Source organism: Phocoena sinus, chromosome X (assembly GCF_008692025.1).
Source record: "Phocoena sinus isolate mPhoSin1 chromosome X, mPhoSin1.pri, whole genome shotgun sequence".
Classification (NCBI taxonomy): Eukaryota; Metazoa; Chordata; class Mammalia; order Artiodactyla; family Phocoenidae; genus Phocoena; species Phocoena sinus.
The window spans coordinates 46,655,789-46,675,707 of record NC_045784.1 but is presented as its reverse complement, the minus strand read 5'-3'; the positions used below and the strand labels follow the sequence as shown (position 1 = coordinate 46,675,707).

The 19,919-nt window shown below is 48.9% G+C and overlaps 1 protein-coding gene across 2 annotated transcripts in view; it reads left to right on the top strand.

The window, feature by feature from the left end:
• The first annotated feature begins 5,311 nt into the window (after positions 1 to 5,311).
• IQSEC2 (IQ motif and Sec7 domain ArfGEF 2) overlaps positions 5,312 to 19,919 on the top strand; it is a 75,618-nt gene continuing 61,010 nt past the window's right edge. For both annotated transcript variants that reach the window (XM_032620202.1, XM_032620197.1), the window contains exon 1: positions 5,312 to 6,237. In XM_032620202.1, the coding sequence (XP_032476093.1) occupies positions 5,531 to 6,237 (707 nt within the window). In that variant the 5' untranslated portion in view covers positions 5,312 to 5,530. The remainder of the gene's footprint in view (positions 6,238 to 19,919) is intronic.

The window sequence follows — 19,919 nt, the reverse complement described above, 5'->3', positions numbered from 1 at the left end:
CCGACTCTGTTTCTTTCCTGCCATGGCATGTGGCTCCCTTCAACAGGTGTTTCTCAGCTCTACCACTTCCACTTGTTGAAATCCTCAGCTCAGCTCAAATACCTTCACATCCATAAAGACCTCCCAGCACCCTACTCCTGGTGCCTCCACTTTTGTTCTTTGCACATTCCATTTTGTTAGTCCTGTTTGTGACTTAGGATTGTAATCTGACTAGACTGGGAGCTCCCTTAGGGCACAGGCCATGTGTAATTCGCCCAGAGCTCTCCATCATCCTTTGCTGCTTTGTTTTTCTCCAGAGCATCTAGCACCATCTGGGTTCGTTTCCTAGGACTGCCGTAACAAAGTACCACAAACTGGGTGGCTTGAAACAGCAGACATTTATTCTCTCACAGTTTTGGGGGCTAGAAGTCCGAAATTGGGCCATGCTCTCTATGAAGGCTAGAGGGAAGAATCCTTCCTTGCCTCTTCCTAGCTTCTGGTGGTTGCCAGCAATCTTTTGTGTTCCCTAGCTTGGAGACTCCAAACTCTGCCTCCATTTCACGTTGTATTCTCCCTCTCTCTCTCTCTCCGTGTGTGTGTGTGTGTGTGTGTGTGTGTGTGTGTGTGTGTGTCTATGTCCAAATTTCCCTCTTCTTTTAAGGACACCAGTCATTAGATTGGGACCCATGCCAATAGAATATGACTTCACCTTAACTTGAGTACATCTGCAAAGACCCTAATTTCCAAAAAAGATCACATTCACAGGGTGGACATCAAGTCTGGGGGGATACTATTCAACCCAGTACTCCATCCAACATGTTCTACCTATTCTATTTCTTTATTGTCTCTCTCCCCCAGTAGAATGTCAGCTCTATGAGGTTAGGAACTGTTGTCTGTTTTGTGTGTTGGTATATCCTCAGTGTCTAGAATACTACTTGACACATAGTAAACACTCAATAAATATTTTGTGACTGAAACTTTATACCCATCTGCCTCCTACCTTGCAGAGAATCTGAATGAGAGAAGCAGGGACAGGGATGGGAATGCAGGTTTGCCTAGAACATAATAAATGCTCTGTAAATGTTTGCTGGATGAATAGAAGTATTTGATGGATATATTAATTTAACACTTATGGAGCACCTATTTTGTACAGAGTATAAGGAAAGATACAGAGAAATGAGGAGGAAACATCTGAGCATCCTGGCTATGCCTCTGTGTGACCCTGGGCAAGTCATTCAACCTCTGGGTTTCACTTTCCTCATCCGTAAGGTGGAGGTAATAACATTATCTACCTCGTAGGATTGTCATGCAAATTGAGTTCGTGCGTGTAAAGTACTTAGCACAGTGCCTGACACATGGTAAGCACCATAGATGTGTTATTATTACTGTAGTTGCTGTTACATGCTAGACTCTGTGCAAAGTGTTTTTAAAAAGCAGCTTTATCGAGATACAATTCACATACCATAAAATTCTCCCTTTTAAAATGTACAATTCAGTGCTTTTTAATTAACAGGGCTGTGCAACCATCACCACCATCTAATTTTAGAAAATTTTCATTCTCCCTCCCCAAAACCCCATAGCAGTCACTCTTCTTTCCCCAACCCATGCCCTCGCCCCTGACAACCGCTACGCTACTTTTTGTCTCTATGGATTTGCCTATTCTGGAATTTTATATAAATGGAATCATGCAACATGTGGACTTTTGTGTCTCCTTTCGTATAATTTAGCATAATGTTTTCAAGGTTCATCCATGTTTCAGCATGTATCAGCACTTCACTCCTTTCTTAAGAATTGAGGTGTAGTTGATGTACAGCATTATATAAGTTTCAGGGGTACAATACAGTGATTCACAATTTTTAAAGGTTATATTCCATTTATAGTTACTATAAAAATTGGCTATATTCCCTGTGCTGTACAATATATCCTGTAGCTTATTTATTTTATAGATAGTAGTTTGTACCTCTTAATCCTCTACCCCTCTCTTGCCCCTCCCCGCTTCCCTCTCCTCACTGGTAACCACTAATTTGTTCTCTATAACTGTAAGTCTGTTTCTGTTTTGTTGTATTCATTGCTTTGTTTTATTTTTTAGATTCCACATATAAATGATATCATCAGTATTTGTCTTTCACTGTCTGACTTATTTCACTAAGCATGATACCCTCCAAGTCCATCCATATTGTTGCAAATGGCAAAATTTCACTCTTTTTTATGGCTGAGTAGTATTCCATCTTGTACATATACCACATCTTCTTTATCCATTCATCTGTTGAAGGACACTTAGGTTGCTTCCATATCTTAGCTATTGTAAGTAACACTGCTACAAACATTGGGGTGCATATATCTTCTCAAAGTAATGCTTGCCTTTTCTTTGGATATATATACCCAGGAGTTGAATTGCTGGATCATATGGCAGTTCTATTTTTAGTTTTTTGAGGAACCTTCATAATGTTTTCCACAGTGGCTGCACCAATTTACATTCCCACCAACATTATACTAGGGTTCCCTTTTCTTCACATCCTCATCAACACTTGTTATTTGTGGTCTTTTTGATGATAGCCATTATGACAGGTGTGAGGTGACATCTCATTGTGGTTTTGATTTGCATTTCTCTGATGATTAGGGATGTTGAGCATCTTTTCATGTGCCTGTTGGCCATCTGTACATCTTCTTTGGGAAAATGTCTATTCAGGTCTTCTGCCCATTTAAAAAATTATTTCGCTTTTTTGACATTGAGTTGGATGGGCTGTTTATATGTTTTGGAACTTCATTCCTTTTTATGGCTGAACAATATTCCACTGTGTAGATATACCACATTTTGTTTACCCATTCATCAACAGATGAACATTTAATTGTTTCCACTTTTTGGCTATTATGAATAATGCTGCTATGAACATTCATGTATAAGTTTTCGTGTAAACACTTTTCATTTCCCTTGGGTATATTCCTAGGAGTGGATTCCTGGGTCATATGGTAACCCTATGTTTAACATTTTGAGAAACTTCCAAACTGTTTTCCAAAGCAACTGAACCATTTTACATTCCTACCAGCAATCGCTCCACAGGTTCACCAATACTTCTCCTTGTCTGTCCTTTTTGTTTTAGCTATCATAGTGGGTGTGAAGTGGCATCTGTATGTGTGTGTTTTAAGAAACTGATGTTTATTTTTCAACAACTTTATTTCCATTTTCTGTTTAAGAGCCTATGGAAGAGCAGCTTCAAACTACCCAGTGGTCATTCCTACCCATTCAGTGGCCTGAGCATTGGGAGCAGTCTTCAGTGGTGGGCTGAGTGCTCCAATCTTCAGCAGAGAATGGCCGGATAGTCACAGAGGGCACCAACATACTATCAGACCAGCCTGTGACCTCAGGTTGAGTAGCAGTAAACTCAGGAGCTGGAGCAGTCCATTCACTCTGAAATTCTTCCACGGTCACATCTTTCCAGCAGTGGCCTATTTATCCTTTTCGATCTCTTTAGGGTCTCTGTAGAAGCAGAGATCAGGCATGACCTCCAGTGGATGCTCATGGGAGATGGTGTCACATATGCATGGTACTTCCCAGGCCAGCATCCACATCAGACCCACTGAGTGGGCTCCTTTTTTGTTGCATGGGGTAGCAGCGTCCACATGGCACAGAGAATCTGTGTCACACAGAGCAATGGTGGGCAGGTTAACATAAGACACCTCTGTGAGAGGCTGGTGGTCAGCGGTGGGATCAGTGACCACTGGAAGTTGTGGCTCACGGAAGGCTGCCTGGATCTTGTTAACGAAGATTCCAGGAGCGAAGCGGCCAGCAATAGGAGTGGCCCTGGTGGCAGCAGCGAACTTCAGCACAGCTTGCTGGCCAGTATTCCTGGAAGATATGACACTGACATCAGCTGGGTTTTCAGTGGCACGAGTCACCAGCAGAAGCTTCTCTTTAGATTTGTGATGTCGATACCATCACTTTGCCTTTTGTAGACATACTGTTCCATTTGAAGTCAAGGTTGGTGCCACCTAAGTGGGTTCCTGCTGCAAGGAATTTAAGGACATCCTCCTTCATCTCAGGATATCAAGGGCTCTGGACATTGTGAAAGATTCCCTTTAAGTTACGATGGAAAGCTCATTGTGGTTTTGATCTGCATTCCCCTGATGGCTAATGATGTTGAGCATCTTTTCATGTGGTTAATGGTCATTTGTATATCTTTGGAGAAATATCTATTCAAGTCCTTTGGCCATTAAAAACTGGGTTTTTTTTTTTGATGTTGAGCTTTTAGAGTTCTTTACATATTCAGATATATCATTTGCAAATATTTTCTTCCATTTTCTGTGTTATCTTTTCTGTGACAAATGTTTTTACATGCTGTTTCCCAAGACCACTCCTGTGAGGTAGGTGTTATTGATAGGGAAATGGAAGTTCAGAGAGAAGATGAAAGTTAAATCTAGTTCTGTCTGACTGTAAAACTCAAGCTTTCTCTTCTACCCCAACCTGCTCACAAAGATGAATGAAGACATGTTTCTGGCTTTAAGGAGCTTGGTCTGGCAGAGGACATGACACAAGAACAAAAAGGGCGAATGCGCTATTGACACAAGTGGACAAGCAGAGTTCCACTTGTCCCACAAGTGCCACAAAAGACGTGTGGAGGAAGCGAGCGATTCTGGCTGGGGAGACCAGGGCTGGCTTCAGTAAGGTGGCATATAAGTCTTGAAAGATGGGTACAGTTTCATTGGATGGAGGTGATGGAGTAAATGGAGGTGGTGGGCATTACCAAAGGAGAGCAGAAAATGGGGGTTGAATGAATGAATGGGGCTTTGATCCTAAGACTGGCTGTGATGGGGTGTCCCAGGGCTTGTTGGGGTGGGAGATTCTGGGACTGCCCATGCTGTGGGCTAGAGAGAGGTCACCTGAGGTAGGAGGTCCAGGGGTTGGATGGGATGGGGAATCTGACACTTGGGATTGGCAGACCCAGGGGATGGGGAGTCTGTGTGATGCCTAGACCTGGGAGCTGCCTGGGATGGAGTTTTCTGGGAGGTCTTAGACGAGGATCTTGGGCCTGGTGGACCCAAGGGACATTGGAACGGACTGGGATGGAGGGCTTCTTCAGGCTGCATTAAGGGAAGACTCTGGGACCGGTGGAATGTGAGGGGGCTGGCCCGGGTGCCTTGGGGCGGGTCCGGCTTCGGGTGCGGGCGGCGGTGGCAGGTGGGACGCTCGGGGGCGGGCCGGGCGCGCGGGGTGGGGGCAGGGGCGAGGGGCGGGCCGGCGGTCGGGGCGGTCCCGCGCGGCCGCGCTGCGCAGTGACTCCGCAGCGGGCGGAGCGCCGTGGGCCGCGTCCTCGAGAGCCGTGGCGGTTGGCGGCGGCGGCGGCAGCGGCAGCGGCAACCTCAGCTCCTGCTCCCCGTGCCGCCTGCCCCAGCGCTGTCTCCTGGGCCCCCCCGGGCCCCCGGGCCCTCGAGCCCGGTGCGCGCCCTCGCGTCCCGCCGGCCCCCTCCCCCGGCTGGGCCCGGGGGAGGGTGGCGCCGTGAGCGAGCGGGGACTGGGCTCTCCTGCCCCTTCCCCTGCCCCTGGGCCGCCAGGATGGAGGCGGGGTCGGGTCCCCCGGGCGGCCCGGGATCCGAGAGCCCCAACCGGGCGGTGGAGTACCTGCTGGAGCTGAACAACATCATAGAGAGCCAGCAGCAGCTGCTGGAGACCCAGCGGCGGCGCATCGAAGAGCTGGAGGGCCAGCTGGACCAGCTCACCCAGGAGAACCGCGACCTGAGAGAGGAGAGCCAGCTGCACCGCGGGGAGCTGCACCGGGACCCCCACGGCGCGCGGGATAGCCCGAGCCGCGAGAGCCAGTACCAGAACCTGCGCGAGACCCAGTTCCACCACCGCGAGCTGCGAGAGAGCCAGTTCCACCAGGCGGCCCGGGACGTAGGCTACGCGAACCGGGACGGCGCCTATCAGAACCGGGAGGCTGTGTATCGGGACAAGGAGCGGGACGCCTCCTACCCACTCCAGGACACTGCTGGTTACTCTGCCCGCGAGCGCGACGTGGCCCAGTGCCACCTGCACCACGAGAACCCAGCCCTGGGTCGCGAGCGTGGCGGGCGGGAGGCCGGGCCAGCGCACCCGGGCCGCGAGAAGGAATCCGGCTATTCGGCGGCGGTGGGCGTGGGGCCCCGTCCATCACGAGAGCGGGGCCAGCTGAGCCGTGGCGCATCCAGGAGCTCCAGCCCCGGGGCCGGCGGCGGCCACAGTACCAGTACCAGCACCAGCCCGGCCACAACCCTCCAGAGAAAGTAAGGAACGCGTGTTTGTCTTCCCTGGCTCTTCCCCGCTAGTTCCCTCTCCAACTTGTACGGCTGGTAAAGTAAGAAGCCGGTGCCTGATTCCATGTCCTTCTCTCCAGTCCCAACCTGCCGGGAGAAGCCGGGTCCCCCTCGTGCAGCCGACACCCCTTCTCTAGCTACCCCAGAGTGGGTTGGCCCGATGAGTGCAGGCGTCTCTTCTTTCTCAAAACCGTGGCCAGTGAGGGCCTGGAGCAGTCATCACCCCCTCCACTTCTTCACCCCCTCGCTATATTCTTGCCAGAGGATGGCTTTTCATTTATTTATTTTATTTGGATGTGCCGATTGGGATTTTTATTGTCTCCGACGGTGTCAGATCAGAGCCCCAAGGGAAAGAAAGCCCCCCCCCCCCCACATCGGGTCTCCTCTGCGGGTCCTGAGCACAGGCCTGATCTGATCTCCTCTGGCGGCCTCAGCTCCATCCTTTCGCAGAGAGGCAGGTGGGGACCAGAATGGCTGCTGGAGGCTCTTATCCCTCTGAGGGGAACTGCAGCACATCCTGGTCGGGGGAGCAAAGATGGAGGCCCGGCCCTTGGCTAGTTCCTCAAAGACCACCCCCTCTCCACCCTCAAGGAAAAACCACCCAATTAAAGAGCATACCAGCAAGGGAAGTCTACAGATCTTCCCTCTTGTTGGATCAGTGCCAGTTTCTGTGCTGGGGTCTGTGTGTCTGCCTATTTAGGACACCTTGGCAACATCTATTGGGTTGGTGGGGCATGGGCTGGGTCCACTTCTTCCATGCAGATACCACGGTGAGCTGGTCGGGATAAATGTCAGGCCAAGAGAGTCAAGGGCGTGCAGGCTCACAGGGCTGCCCTAAAAGCTCCCTGATTTCTCTTCTGCTGGATTGGAAAGAATACTGACCTGGGAGTTAGGAAACCCAGGTTCCCCTTCCAGTTCTGCTGCAGATTGGCTTTGTGACCTTGACTGAGTCCCTTCCTCTCTCAGGCCATCAGTTCTCCCATATCTTTTTAAAAGGCAAGGTCTGCCTTGAATGCTCTTCAAGGGCCCCTCCAGCTTAGATTTGATGGTTCTATGACTAATCCAGCCACCACTACAGAGCAAGTCTGAAGTCCTCTAGCGAATGGACAGCTTTCCCCCTCCTCTCACTGCTCAGCTGGTCCTACCATGTGCCACAACCAGTGGAGTGTCTCTTGGAGGCTGGGCTGGGGGTGGGGAAGCCTTCTGCCTCAGGAAATCTGCTGGGAGACAGCTCTCTGCAACTCCCCCGTGGTGAGGCAGCAGGCTGGGGTGCTGGGTTGAGATGGCTGGGCCCCAGGAGCAGCAGCTGCAGCTCAAGGGCTCGGCTGGGCTTCACTGCAGTGCACCCTCAGTTGAGGTTTGGTGTGGGCTGCCCCAGAGGGAGATGGACTCTTCTGCCCAGCCAGGGCTGCTGGGAGCCCATTCCAGGAGGACTGACTGTGTGCAGCTTGGGGCCCCACACTGGAGGGAGGGGCCAGGTCGACTGACCAAGCAAGGCCTTTTCAGGAGAGGGCCATGATGGGGTGGGGACAGAGGGAGACTGTATGGGCATTATGGTCCTTTAGCCTGGCTGCCGAAGACTTTTCCAGAGTGGTCAAACCTGTGACAGAGGAAGCAGCCTCATTATGTGTGGCTCCAGGGAGCAGAACCAGGAGCAATGGGAAATTTTGGGATAAATCAGGAAGAACTTTCCAACCTGGCTGTCTGGTGATGCAGTGGACTGCCTCAAGGGGGTCGGGGAGGGCTGGAGAAAGCATAATTCCTGAACTGGTGGAAAGCCCAATGAAATGACCTGGGTCTTCCCCAATTCTAGGATTCCATTCTTCTCAGATTCTCCATCCTGCAGATGTGGGTCTGAATCTCTTGGCTGGCTGGAAGCCTGTTTGCTCTTGAGCTCTGTGCTTCTGCCATCTGGGCAGGCCTGCCTCTCAGTCTTTCCCTCTTTTTGTGCACCCTCCAGGCTGTTTGTTGGATTCCCTCGCTTCACATTTCCTACTGGATTAATACAGGGATTTAGACGGTACTTTGACTGTACACCCATTATTACCTCTTTTGGTCCTCACAACAAGGCCTGTGCAGTGAGCACTAGCAACTCCATTTTAGAGATGGGGAAACTGAGGCTCCAAAAAAATGAAGGGAACATGCTCAAGATTACACTGCCAGTTCCTAATAGGCCTGGGGCTAGAACCCAAGTCCACCTGTCTCCGAGGCCTGTTATTTTTCCACTGGGGCTTTCCAGCCTGAAGGAGTCTCTTGGCCTCAGGACCTGGCCAGGTCACCAACTGGGAAAGGCCAGGAGAGCCTGAGGTATCTGGAGGATTTGAGCAAGGGGAGATTGCTCTGGGATGAGTGATGAGAGGGGGAGTCGATGGGGCAGGGCAGAAGGCCTTGTCTCCCTTCTTTCTGCTCTCCCTCCCTCTCTCTCGACCAGGCGTCAGGAGGGCGTATTGATGCACTAGCCATTGTTGTCGCCACAGCTGCTGCAAGCTACTCCCCTGCCAGGCCTGTTCTGGGTTTGTAAGGAGTGGGTGAGAGGCTGCCGCTGGAAGCCAGGGCAGGCAGGGTGGGTGTTGAGCAGCAGAGGCTGCAGCATTGGGGGAGGCTAGGTAGAGCTGGTACATGCTGGGCGCTCCTGGTCCCCAGGCTCCCTCTGGTGGAGGAAGAGGGGACAGAGGGGCCTGGGCCCAGCTGCTGCTTGTTGAAGGGCCCCTCTGCCCAGCGACGCTGTCCGTCTGTCACCACAACCCACGTTTTACAGCTGAAGAAACCGAGGGCTCAGAGAAGTGAAGTAACACACCAGAGGTCACACTATCTGTGAGACAGACTCCCGAGCCTGTGAACTTGCCCTCTACCGCAGTTGATAGCAGCTGTCACGTCCACCCCCACCTATGTCATCCCCCCAGGATTCCCACATCCTCCCGCACTGTCTCTTCTGGACAGGTTCCCGGATGCCAGTCTGCCTTCTGCTGTGCTCTGGGTGTGGCCTTTCTAGTGCAGCATAGCGCACGATGAGGCCCGACCTCCTTCTGGCCACTGGGCCTCTGTACATGAGGTCTTTGCTTGCTTGTTTGTTTTTTTAGCAGCTGCTGGTCTGCAATGCTTAGGTCTTTTTCCCTGGAATTGTCACCCCCACTCCCCATGGTTAGAGAAGAGCTCTGTTTTCATTGTTGATCTTGGCCTGGCCCCCCCTTTCCGTTCTGGCGCCTGGAATGATTTACAGGCGTGCTGGGGGCCACTGCTGAGTCCTCCACGCTGAAGAGAGCTGCATTTCCCATGATTTTTTCCTGGGCCCAGCTCTGGCTCTGCCGTAGGCGGTGGTGGGCTGAAGCTGGTTTGGTGGTAACTCTTCATCCTCTGCACGCCCCCCCCCCAGCAGGCTGGCTTGCGTTGGGGGACAGCAACCAGCAGGACTGGCCTGGTGTTCTCAGCAGCCAGGACAATGCGTGGTCTAGGCTCTAGACACAGTTGCCGGGTTGTCTTGTGTGTGCGCTGGAGTGTCAGTGCGCTCCCCACAGGGGCTGAGGGCACTGGGAGGGAGGGAGGGAGCCCAGGGAGGGGCCCTGGGGAAGTCTGTCTCCTTTGGGGTATTGGGCACTTTTCCTGGGCCGGGGGTGGGGGTCTTTCCTTCTTCCCAGGAGGGAATACCATTTCCCTCCCTCCCCCCACTGTGTTGGGAGCATTATACTCATGTGGGAGGCAATGATAATGTCGAATTGAATGAGAATTGGAGGAATCTTGCTTCTCAGTCTAGATCTGGGGCGAGAATGGGGCTGTTGTCATCCACAAACATTTCTTGGCTGTGTGCACAGAGCAGGAGGGGCCCCCAGGCTGAGCAAACACCAGACTCTCTGCGCTTGAGAACCCTCCCACCCCCTTCCCTGACCAAGGACACAGGGGGCCAAACCTGACCCACTGTAGTGCCAGTGCTTAGGACAAAATGAGTAGGAAGGGCAGTGAGGAGTGGAGGCCAGGCCACTGGTCTATGACCTGGGCAGGGGGCTTTGAAGAGAGTGGGTGAAGGACGGAGGGGGAGGTGGGAGGAAGACCGGACCCAGGCTTGCCCTCTGCTACTCTTTCATCTGTCTCACCTCTGCCTCCGGTGGCCTCTGAATTTGCTGGGAGCACAGGGGAGGCCTGGGGCATGGAGAAGGGGCCGCACATGTGCTGAGTGAGCCTCAGCCTTCTATGTGCCAGGCACCACCCTATGTGGCTTTATGTAACAATAGCTAATGTCTTTTTTTAACCTGCATTTACTGTGTGCCAAGCACTATTTGTTCTAAGTGCCTTCTGTGTATTAATTCATTCAATCGCCATATGAATCCTTTGATGTAGATACTGTTATTAAGTCCATTTCACAGATGAGGAAACCGAGGCCCAGAAAGGTTGGGTAACTTCCCCAAGGTCACTCAGTGAATAAGTAGCAGAACTGAGAAGGAGTTAGAAGGAGCCCAGGTGGCCAGGCTCCAGAGTCCATCCACAACGTTCTCACCCACCATTCCATGTTGCTTCCTATCTCATTTGCACAGAGTCCATGCCAGGTGGATATTGGTATTATCCTCTTTTTTCAGACAGGGAAACGAGAGGTCAGAGAGGTGCGATGACCTGCCCTAGACCTGCCCCAGAACTATCTGGCTCCTGAGCCTTTGGTCCACCAATGCCTCCTGCAGGCGGGTGTGAAGACGGTAAAGATGCTCTGGATGTGGCTCTGGGCTTCCCCCAGCAGAGCTCCTGGGACCACTGCTTGAGTCAAGCTACCTCTCCTGATAGCCTCTTGGATTTTGACCACAGTCTCCTAATCAATGCCCTCCTGCTCTTGTTCCCTCGGGCCCCTGATGAGGTACAGACAGACCAAGCTTTCTGTGGGGCTCCAGCAGTTTCCTGCTGTCTCTGCCTGCAGGAGAAGGTTCAGACTGCTTTGCCTGCCACGCACGGGCCCTTTAGGATCTCACCTTTCTCCTCTCATCTTTTTACAGTCCCCCTCACACAGACCGAGTTCCAGCCAGACTGGCCTGTGTGCCCCATTGTCAGCCCACTCAGCCTCCCGAGAGCCTCTGGGTCTTTGCTCATGTTGTTCGCTTCTCCCGGGCTGTTCCATCCAGTGCCCAGGCTGCATTCCACTGTTGTTGCCTCTCCCGTGTTTGTGCACAGGTCTATCCCTGACCCTTGAAATGAGCACTTTGCCCCCTTTTATACCTTTATTTGTTTACATCTCGTGTCATCTCTACTAGCTTGAGGGCTCCGTCAGATTAAGATTTCATACACATATATCATGTGCACGTTGTGTCAGTCCCTCTGCTAGGTGCTGTGGGTGTAACTGAAGGAGCTAGAAGCTTGGAAAAACATAGCACAGCACATAGTAGCTGCGCAGTAAATGTTGAGTAGACAAATGATTGTCAGATTAAGTCCCGGTGCACTAATGGCCAGGGGTGCCTAAGGTGTTCTTCCTTTCAGGACTCCTGTAGAGAGAGATGACTCAACTTCAAGGTTCTCTTGGCTTCTCTGTGGCTTTTCCCTCATGCTCCCTGGAGCTGTTTGGCCTCTGCCCTCTGTGTTCCTCCCACTCACCAGTCTCCTAGTTCATAGGATGTCAGGGTAGCAGAGTCAGATGAGACTTCAGAGACATTTAGGCCAATCTGCTCATCATTACCTGTCCCTCCCATGCCATGGCCATGTCATACCATGCTCTTCTCCCTTAATGCGGGATCTTCTGTCCTGAAAGGAGCAAAGAGGCCTGCATAGGACCTGTGTGCCCTCTGCCTCATCCAGTGGGAAATTACTTATTTACCCATCAAATCTTTTTTGGGCTCTGACCCTGGGCTAGGCACGGCGTCTTGGAGTCAAAATAAGACACAGCCCTTCTAGCTCATTCTCTGCTATGTTCCCTGGCAGAAGAATCAACACTTGTCATGGGGAGGAATGAGGAGTAAATGACTTATTCCTCTGTTGTGGTAAGTCATTTAGGGCAAGATCATTTGCTAGTTACCCTCACTTCCTTGTGGTGTCAGGTCTCTCTTCAGGCATCCATGTTGAAAAGCACTCACGCAAGGATGCCTGTTTTTTGTTTTGGCTGCACAGTGTGGCATGCGGGATGTTAGTTCCCCGACCAGGGATTGAACCTGTGCCCACCTGCATTGGGAGTGTAGAGTCTTAACCACTGGACTGCTGGGGAAGTCCCGGGACGCCTGTTCTTAAGCACTTAGGAGCTGCTCTCTGGGACCTTCGCATTTGGAGAAAAATGTGGTGCCGTGGGAAGGAGGAATTTCTGTGACTCTAGGCAAGTCACTTAACTTTCAGAACCTCCGTTTTCTCAAGTAGTCAATGGGGATAAAACTGTATTTTCTGATGGGTGCGATTCCTGTTGCCCGCCTCCCCCCAGCCCCACAAAAATATATCAGAAAGTTTCCTGGCTGCCAAACACACCCAGCAAGGTCCTGATCAGGATGAAAAAACCGAGGGATAAGGGTGGAAAACAATATGTGAGGCTGCCCTGCCCTCTAGAGGTGGAGTGTAGCAGACAAAGCAACCCAGCCAAGATTGTCGCATCACATCCTTTTTAAAACAAACATGACAAGCCAGGGCTACACGACAGATCACGATGATTCCTCTAACATTTTAGAGGGAAATTTATCACAATTATCACCTGATATGTACCATTTCACTAATATCAAATGTATTTCTTTGTAGCTATGTGATGATACATACACACACACACATATATATATATATATATATTTTTTTTTAAGGGATAATAAGATTGCATATCTGGCTGGGCCTTGTGATTTTCTACTGGATTCCAGATGCAATATACTGCATTCACCTGAATAGAACCAATATTTTCCTCTATAGAACCACTTTAGAATTATTGTCATTATATCTGTGATAAAAAGTACCTAATTTCTTCTTTCCCCCAAATTTCCTTACAAAACTGGGAGGCATGCCTCACAACTGTACATCTGATATGCTAGACAATTCATAAATGACCCATCTTGTCACGATTGTTGTGAGAATTCAGTGAGATGACAGAGAAGTGTTCAGCAGAGAGTGTGTGTTTACTTGGTGATAGGCATTTTTATTATTAACAATAATAATTTTGCAAACTTCCGTGCCATGGAAGGGCAGGAGCGAGAGGTCATGTGGGAGCTCATCACATTTCTGAGAGATAGAGGGCCATCCAGTGAATATTGTGCACCTGGGATGTGCCACAGCTTGTGCTATTGCAGGCAGGGAGTTCCGTGATTAATAGTATATGCTTCTTGGCTTCAGGGAGCTCACAGTTGGGTGGAGAAGACAAATGTAACGTGGTGTCTTGTGTGCTATGCCAGAGGGGAGCACGGGAGGCCACAGGTGCCCAAAGGAGGGACATCTACCCAGACTGAGGTGATGCCTGATCTGAGGCTTGGAGGATGAGTAGGGGCTAGCTGGCTGAAGAAGGACGGCATGTGGGTCGGTGGGAATTGGGAACCAAAGGGAGGTCAAGACGGAGGGGACAGCACGACCAAATGTACAGAAGTATGAGACCAGCAGGGTATGTGGAGGTGAGGAGGGGAACACTTTTACCAGGTCAGTACAAACTAGAGCACAAACAGGGAGGCAGGGAGGATCCAGAGAAGAGTCTGACGACTTGGCTGGTGCAGATCATGAGGACACTGGAGTAGCGGGATAAGGAGCTTTATTCTGTTGCAAATTGGGAACCAACATAGAGTTCTAAGCTGAGGGAAGAGGTGTGTATTGTAGAGTATGGGGTGACGTGTTGAGAGCGGTGTATTGGAGAGATCCTACTACAGGGCAATTTGGAAGATAGACTGGAGGGCATTCAGTGATGAGGCTGTGCGACAGTCTAGATGAGAAGTGATAAGGCCTGAACTTGGGTGGTGGGAGTAGAGAGAATCTACTGGGGGAGAAAGACAGTGGCAACACACTGATAAGTGCTGTGACAGAAGGGAGTGCAGCCACTCATGACCAGTAGGGTTTTAATAATATCAGCATAAACGTGAAGAACCTTCCAGCTGGAGGGACCCTTAAAAATCAGGATGTTCATTTTACAGATGAGAAGACTGAAGCCTAAAGAAAGGACTTGTAGGAGGCCACTCAACGTGTGAGCAGAAGAGCTCTGATTAGAAAAGCCACTCTAGTGTTAATGCCAGTGTTTAAAGCATCATTCCTTAAATGTGCTATTTTATGCCTTGAAATCCTGTGAAGGTTGTAGGGATCATTATCTTTGTCCTACAGATGAGAAAACCAGGCCTCCAGGAGGCTGACTGATTTGCTGGGGAGGAAACGGTAAAGAGTAGGCATCACCTAAGTAAAGGATCTCTTGCTTCAGTGGCAGTCAGACCCTCTGCTCTGGTTCAGCCCCTCAGAAATCAGATCAGGTAGATTCATAGCTGGGGTCTGTGGTTTCCGTTTCTCCACCGAGGCCCAGCTTTCTTTTTGCTGCTTTCTGCCTTGCAGGTCCTCATTTAATGTAACTGAGGCAGCTCAGAGGCAGTTTCTGGCTTGACAGCAAGGCCTGTCATCCCCCTTTTTCTGTTTTCATGGAAGAGGGCGGGCCTGTGTCATCACTGTGTCCCCATTGCCTTAGGCAGGGTGTCTCTAGCCTGGGTGGCTTTGTTTTGAGGCCCCCGGTATGATACATAAAGAATGAGCTTTGGAGACCGACAGACCTAAGTTTGAATCTCGGCTCTGCCCCAACCAACTGGATGACCTCAGCTAGGTCATTTTACCTTCTCTGAGCTTTAGTTTCCTCATCTGTAAAATGGGATGACAATGCCCATCTCTCAGGATTGGCCAAGATCATTTGAATGGCATTCCCTGATAATTGTAGGTGCTCAATAAATAGTCATTTCCGGGGGAAGAAAAGCAATGACATAATTCATGATTGTGCCAAAACATATGCTCTTATACCTCATTTCATAATCATGATATTACCTAGGATTCTTCAGTTTTTATAGGAGATAAGTCATCCAGATCTGGATAGCACATCATTACAATAGGACAACTTGAAGTTTAATAAAACAAAAACAAATCAAAAACAGTCATTTCCTTCTCCTTCATGAAATCTCCCATGGACAATGGACAATGACTTGAAGAATTCAGTGCTCGGCAAAGGTTTGCTTCCCCTGATAACTGGTATATTTCCTCCTTCCTAATATGAGGCTGTCATGGCTCATTGTATCTTGCTTTCTGCCTCAGCTACCAGTTAATTTGAAGTACATCTCTAGCATCTTTGTTGATCTCTTTCTCTGAGCTCTTATTTTCTAGTTCAATTTTTATTCTTTCCTTATCTGTGTTATTAGAGTAAGCCACCTCAACTCCTTTGTGACTCAGGCAGGTATAAATAACTAATGGGTGTAAATAGTTGAATGAATGGAAGGCTGGTGAGGCTGGACTGGTGATGGTGGGGTTTGAAGACGACCAGAGGGTGGTGCAGGCTGGGGCACCTGAGAAGGCATCTGTAACGGATGTTTATGATACTGTGAGGAGTCGAGGGGTTAGTTAGGAAAGAGTCGGTCCTTCACTGGCCTGTCTTGCTTCTGCTCTAGAAAGAAGCATGGATTTTGGAGAACAAGACTTCACATCACCTAGAGTCATCAACCTCCCCATTTTGTATGGACCGTGTGGGAGACTGAGGTCCAAAGAAAGAGGAGGGACTTGTTTTGAAAAATTAAATCAAAGCAGTACATATACATAATTTATTTATTTATTTTTTAAAATACTTATTTATATAGGCTGCGCCAGGTCTTAGTTGCACCACTCGGGACCTTAGTTGTGGCATGTGGACTTCTTAGTTGTGGCATGCGAACTCTTAGTTGTGGCATGCATGTGGGATCTAGTTCCATGACCAGGGATTAAACCTGGGCCCCCTGCATTGGGAGCGCACAGAGTCTTACCCACCGGACCACCAGGGAAGTCCCCATATACATAATTTTAAAAGGGCAAATAGTACACAAGGACATGCATACTAATAAGCCAATGTCTCCCTGCCCCCCACTTCCCAGCCCCCAGAGGTGACCACTTTTACCATTGAGGCTTTCTGATGGTGACTTCGTATCTCCAAATAAACATTGGTTATTTCTTCACTTATCAACTTTAAACATCATCTATTGACTTCTTTCTACTATGACAAGTGAGAATTTAGCTTATTTACAACACTTGACTCTTTTTTCCCCCTTCCAAGCTTTAATAATTATATTACTATTTTGGTTCCTCTATTAGTTGCCTTTGTAACTTTTCTAGATACTACTTAGACTGTAATTTCTTATTCCATCAATTTTCCACAGTATCTCTTGACCACTCGGTTTGTAAGATATAGTTATTAGTGCCCCATCCTTCCCTCCATCTCTCCTCCACCTTTCCACCTCCCACTTTCTGTGTTCTGTACTTTTGCATCCAGCAAGGTTGACTACATTTGCATTCTGTTATGTAACAATAATTAGGTCTTCAGTGATTTTCTGGACAGATTGACTTTAAAAGTTGACCACCAATACACGGTGTTTATGTGATTATGACTATGTCATATTATTAATTGCAGGGCTAAATAGTGTACTATAATTACACCTCACTTCCCACAGGTCCACTGTCCCAACCTCTGTACTCCCAGGAAAATTTTCCTAGCATCAAGATCAAATGAATTTTCATTTCTTATGCTCTACGAATTGCTCAAAGTCATGCCGCTTTTTACTTTGTTTCATATTTGGATCAGGGCTTTCCACCTTATCGATCGATTTATTTATTTATTTATGTACTTACTTAAACTTACTGTTGTGTGGTGCTCCTTGAAACCACAGGATAATCATAGCACATCTTCTGGGGACATTTTATTTGAAAATTTTTTAGGAGGGGGATTTTTAAAAAAACTTCATACTGAAATATGTATACAGAAAAGTGCTCATATCACATGATCAAGTTTCCACAAGCCAAACACGCCTGTAAAACCAACACTCAGCTCAAGGTCTGTTTTTCATTCACCCTACCTGGTACTCAGTGAGCCCTTTCAACTTGATGCACCTTGTCTCTTCTTACATAATTTCTTTGGTAGTTTCCTGCCCTTCATTTTCTCTGTTTTCTCTTTCTGGAATGTCTGTTAGTTGGATGTTGAACTTCCTGGATTGATCCTCTAGGCTGCTCACCTTTTCTCTCATATTTTCTATTTTATAGTTTGTGAAGGAGCTGATACAAAGTGAGATGTCTGTATATCCAGCTGACTTGTCCACTCGCTGGCTTTATTTTAGGTGAGCCGCCGGGGAGCTGGCAGTTGTAATGGGTGCCCCCCAAATGCCAGAATGAAAAGCACTTTATTCTGGGAGCACCAACATGCCACTAGGTGCCCTGAGTAATCCCAGATAGTTTAATTCCTTTGATATTTTGCCTAAGGATGAAAGCCAGGCAGCTTGTGTTTTGGACCTGGGAGTTGTCAGTGGGGGCACAGGGAAGGATTTCATGTACTTACCTTCAGCTTATCCCCCCGTTTTCAGCCCCCGATTGCTCCTACCCTCCCCTGTACCTACCATCTTCAAGTCTGGACTCTCTCTGGGCCTCTGCTGGCCTGACTGGCTCCCTCTCCAGCTGCAACCCCCTGAGTGGCGTTGCTGGCTCTCCTTCAACTGTGAACACTCTTCTCTTTGTTTTTCGCTCCCAGAAATTGGTTGAAATCTCTCACCCATTGATATCACCCTCTCCCATCCTCTTCACTGTTATGATTTCTTACCTTATTTTATTCCTTCACATTCTTTTCAGCAGGGTCCTGACAGAAGAGAGAGATAAAGATTTATGCTCTTGAGGTCCAAACTAAGGCTAAAGCTACTTTTAAAAAATGGTTGTTTTGCTTTCTCAATCCAGATTGAGAATGGAAATTATTAGTCAACCCCCAAAATACCCAACCCTGTATGGCCTCATTTTGGCATGTGTTGCCTCTGGCTCCAGCCCTGTCATGAGCCTTCCTGTGGCAGCCTCCTGAGCACCCCTTTTCCTCAACCTCTGCCATCTAGACCACGCAATCAAGAGAGCCCTCAGCTGAGGGACTGGAGACCTGGGTTCTGACCCCCATCCTGCCACTGCCTTCCTCTGAACCCCCGGGCTAGTCCCTCCACCTCTCAGGGTGCCCTCACTGTGACTTGAGAGGGTCTGGGTCTGCTGTAAGCTGTGCTTTGGCAGGATTGGGTGGGTGCTTGGAGAACAGCCTAGCCTCCTTTGCTTAGGCAGTGGGAGCAGGTGGGCCAGAGATGGGCCCCAAGCACACAGGAGGGGGCTTTGAGGCTGAGCTGAGGCTTCTGCAATAGCAGGCTGCTCTTGCTGCTTCCCCTTCCGCCCACTCTCTCTGCCATCATGGCTGAACCTCCATCCTTCTGCCGCCAGCAGAGGGAAGCAAGAAGGGAGGGCTGAAGAGCCAGTTCCATTTTCCTTCTCTCTCTCTCTCTCTCTCTTTGTGATAGTGCTGAGCTGCTTTGGGCTGCAGTACCTGTGCCTAACCCCACCTTCCCTTTTTGGTGCCCCGCCTTCCATCCTTGAATGATTGTCTCTTCCAGAAGCACCCCCTGAATGCTCATGGTGTGGAGGGGAGATTGGAGCCAGGTGAGGGAGAGAGGTCAAGCTGTGGGAGATGAAGTGCTGCCTAGCTCTGGCATGACAGAAGGAAGCCACAGCTGTAGCAGTGAAAAGCATTGGCTTTGGAATCATACAAACCTAGACTTGAGTCTCGGCTCCACTACTTATTAGCCGTGTGACTCTAGGTAAATCACGTTGCTACTCTGAGCCCCAGTTCTCACATCTATACAATGAGAAGAATAATAATGACCTTGCACAGCTGTTATGAAGATAACACAAGTCCTGGACCATTGTAGGTGCTTAATAATCACTTTATTCTTTTTGGATTATTAGAAGGCGGAAATGCTAAGGACCAAATAAAGCTCGCTTTAGTGATTGAAAGGGGCGGGAGGTTAGGAAGGCAGCATTTGACCTTGTCACTGCTTGGTTCGAGACCCCCAGGGGCTTCCTGGCAATTATACAATGAGATTCACACTCTTGCCTGGTGTTCAGTGCTGTTTTTGTTGTAGTCTCTGCCTGTCTTTCTTTTCTTTAAAATAAAAATGTGAAGGGATACTTGCCTCTTTATTTTCTGAAAAAGAAATTTGAAAAGTGATAGACAGATATTTCCTCTGATGCAGCAATCTTTATCATCATCATCATCGTCATTGTCATCCCAGGACTTTTCAATGAGTAGTGGTAACAAAGGACTAGAGGAAGAGTAATCATCAACAGAAAGATAACTAGCAACTGAAACCACCATGGGCTTTCATTTTGTTTCCCCACCACGATCTTGGCCTGTGGATCATGTGGATCCATTCAATATCATGTGAAAAATGCTGAAAATGGTTACATTATCCAACAAGGTTTCTGATTTGCCCTGTGGTTCATCTAGTTTTTCTTCTCTTTAATTAACCTTATAAGATTTTTTTGCATGTCACTATTACCTCATCCACATGACTTCTATACTTGCCTGTTTGTCATTTCTAGGTCTGATTCTTGGCTCAGATGGCCCCTTAGAAAGGAGTCTTCCCTCCACCTGAATTATCTTTCAAAAGGTTTTAACTTTGGCCTTTCACATCATCATGATTTAGGTGGCAGTTGAACTTGGGAGGCATCTTTGCCTCTCC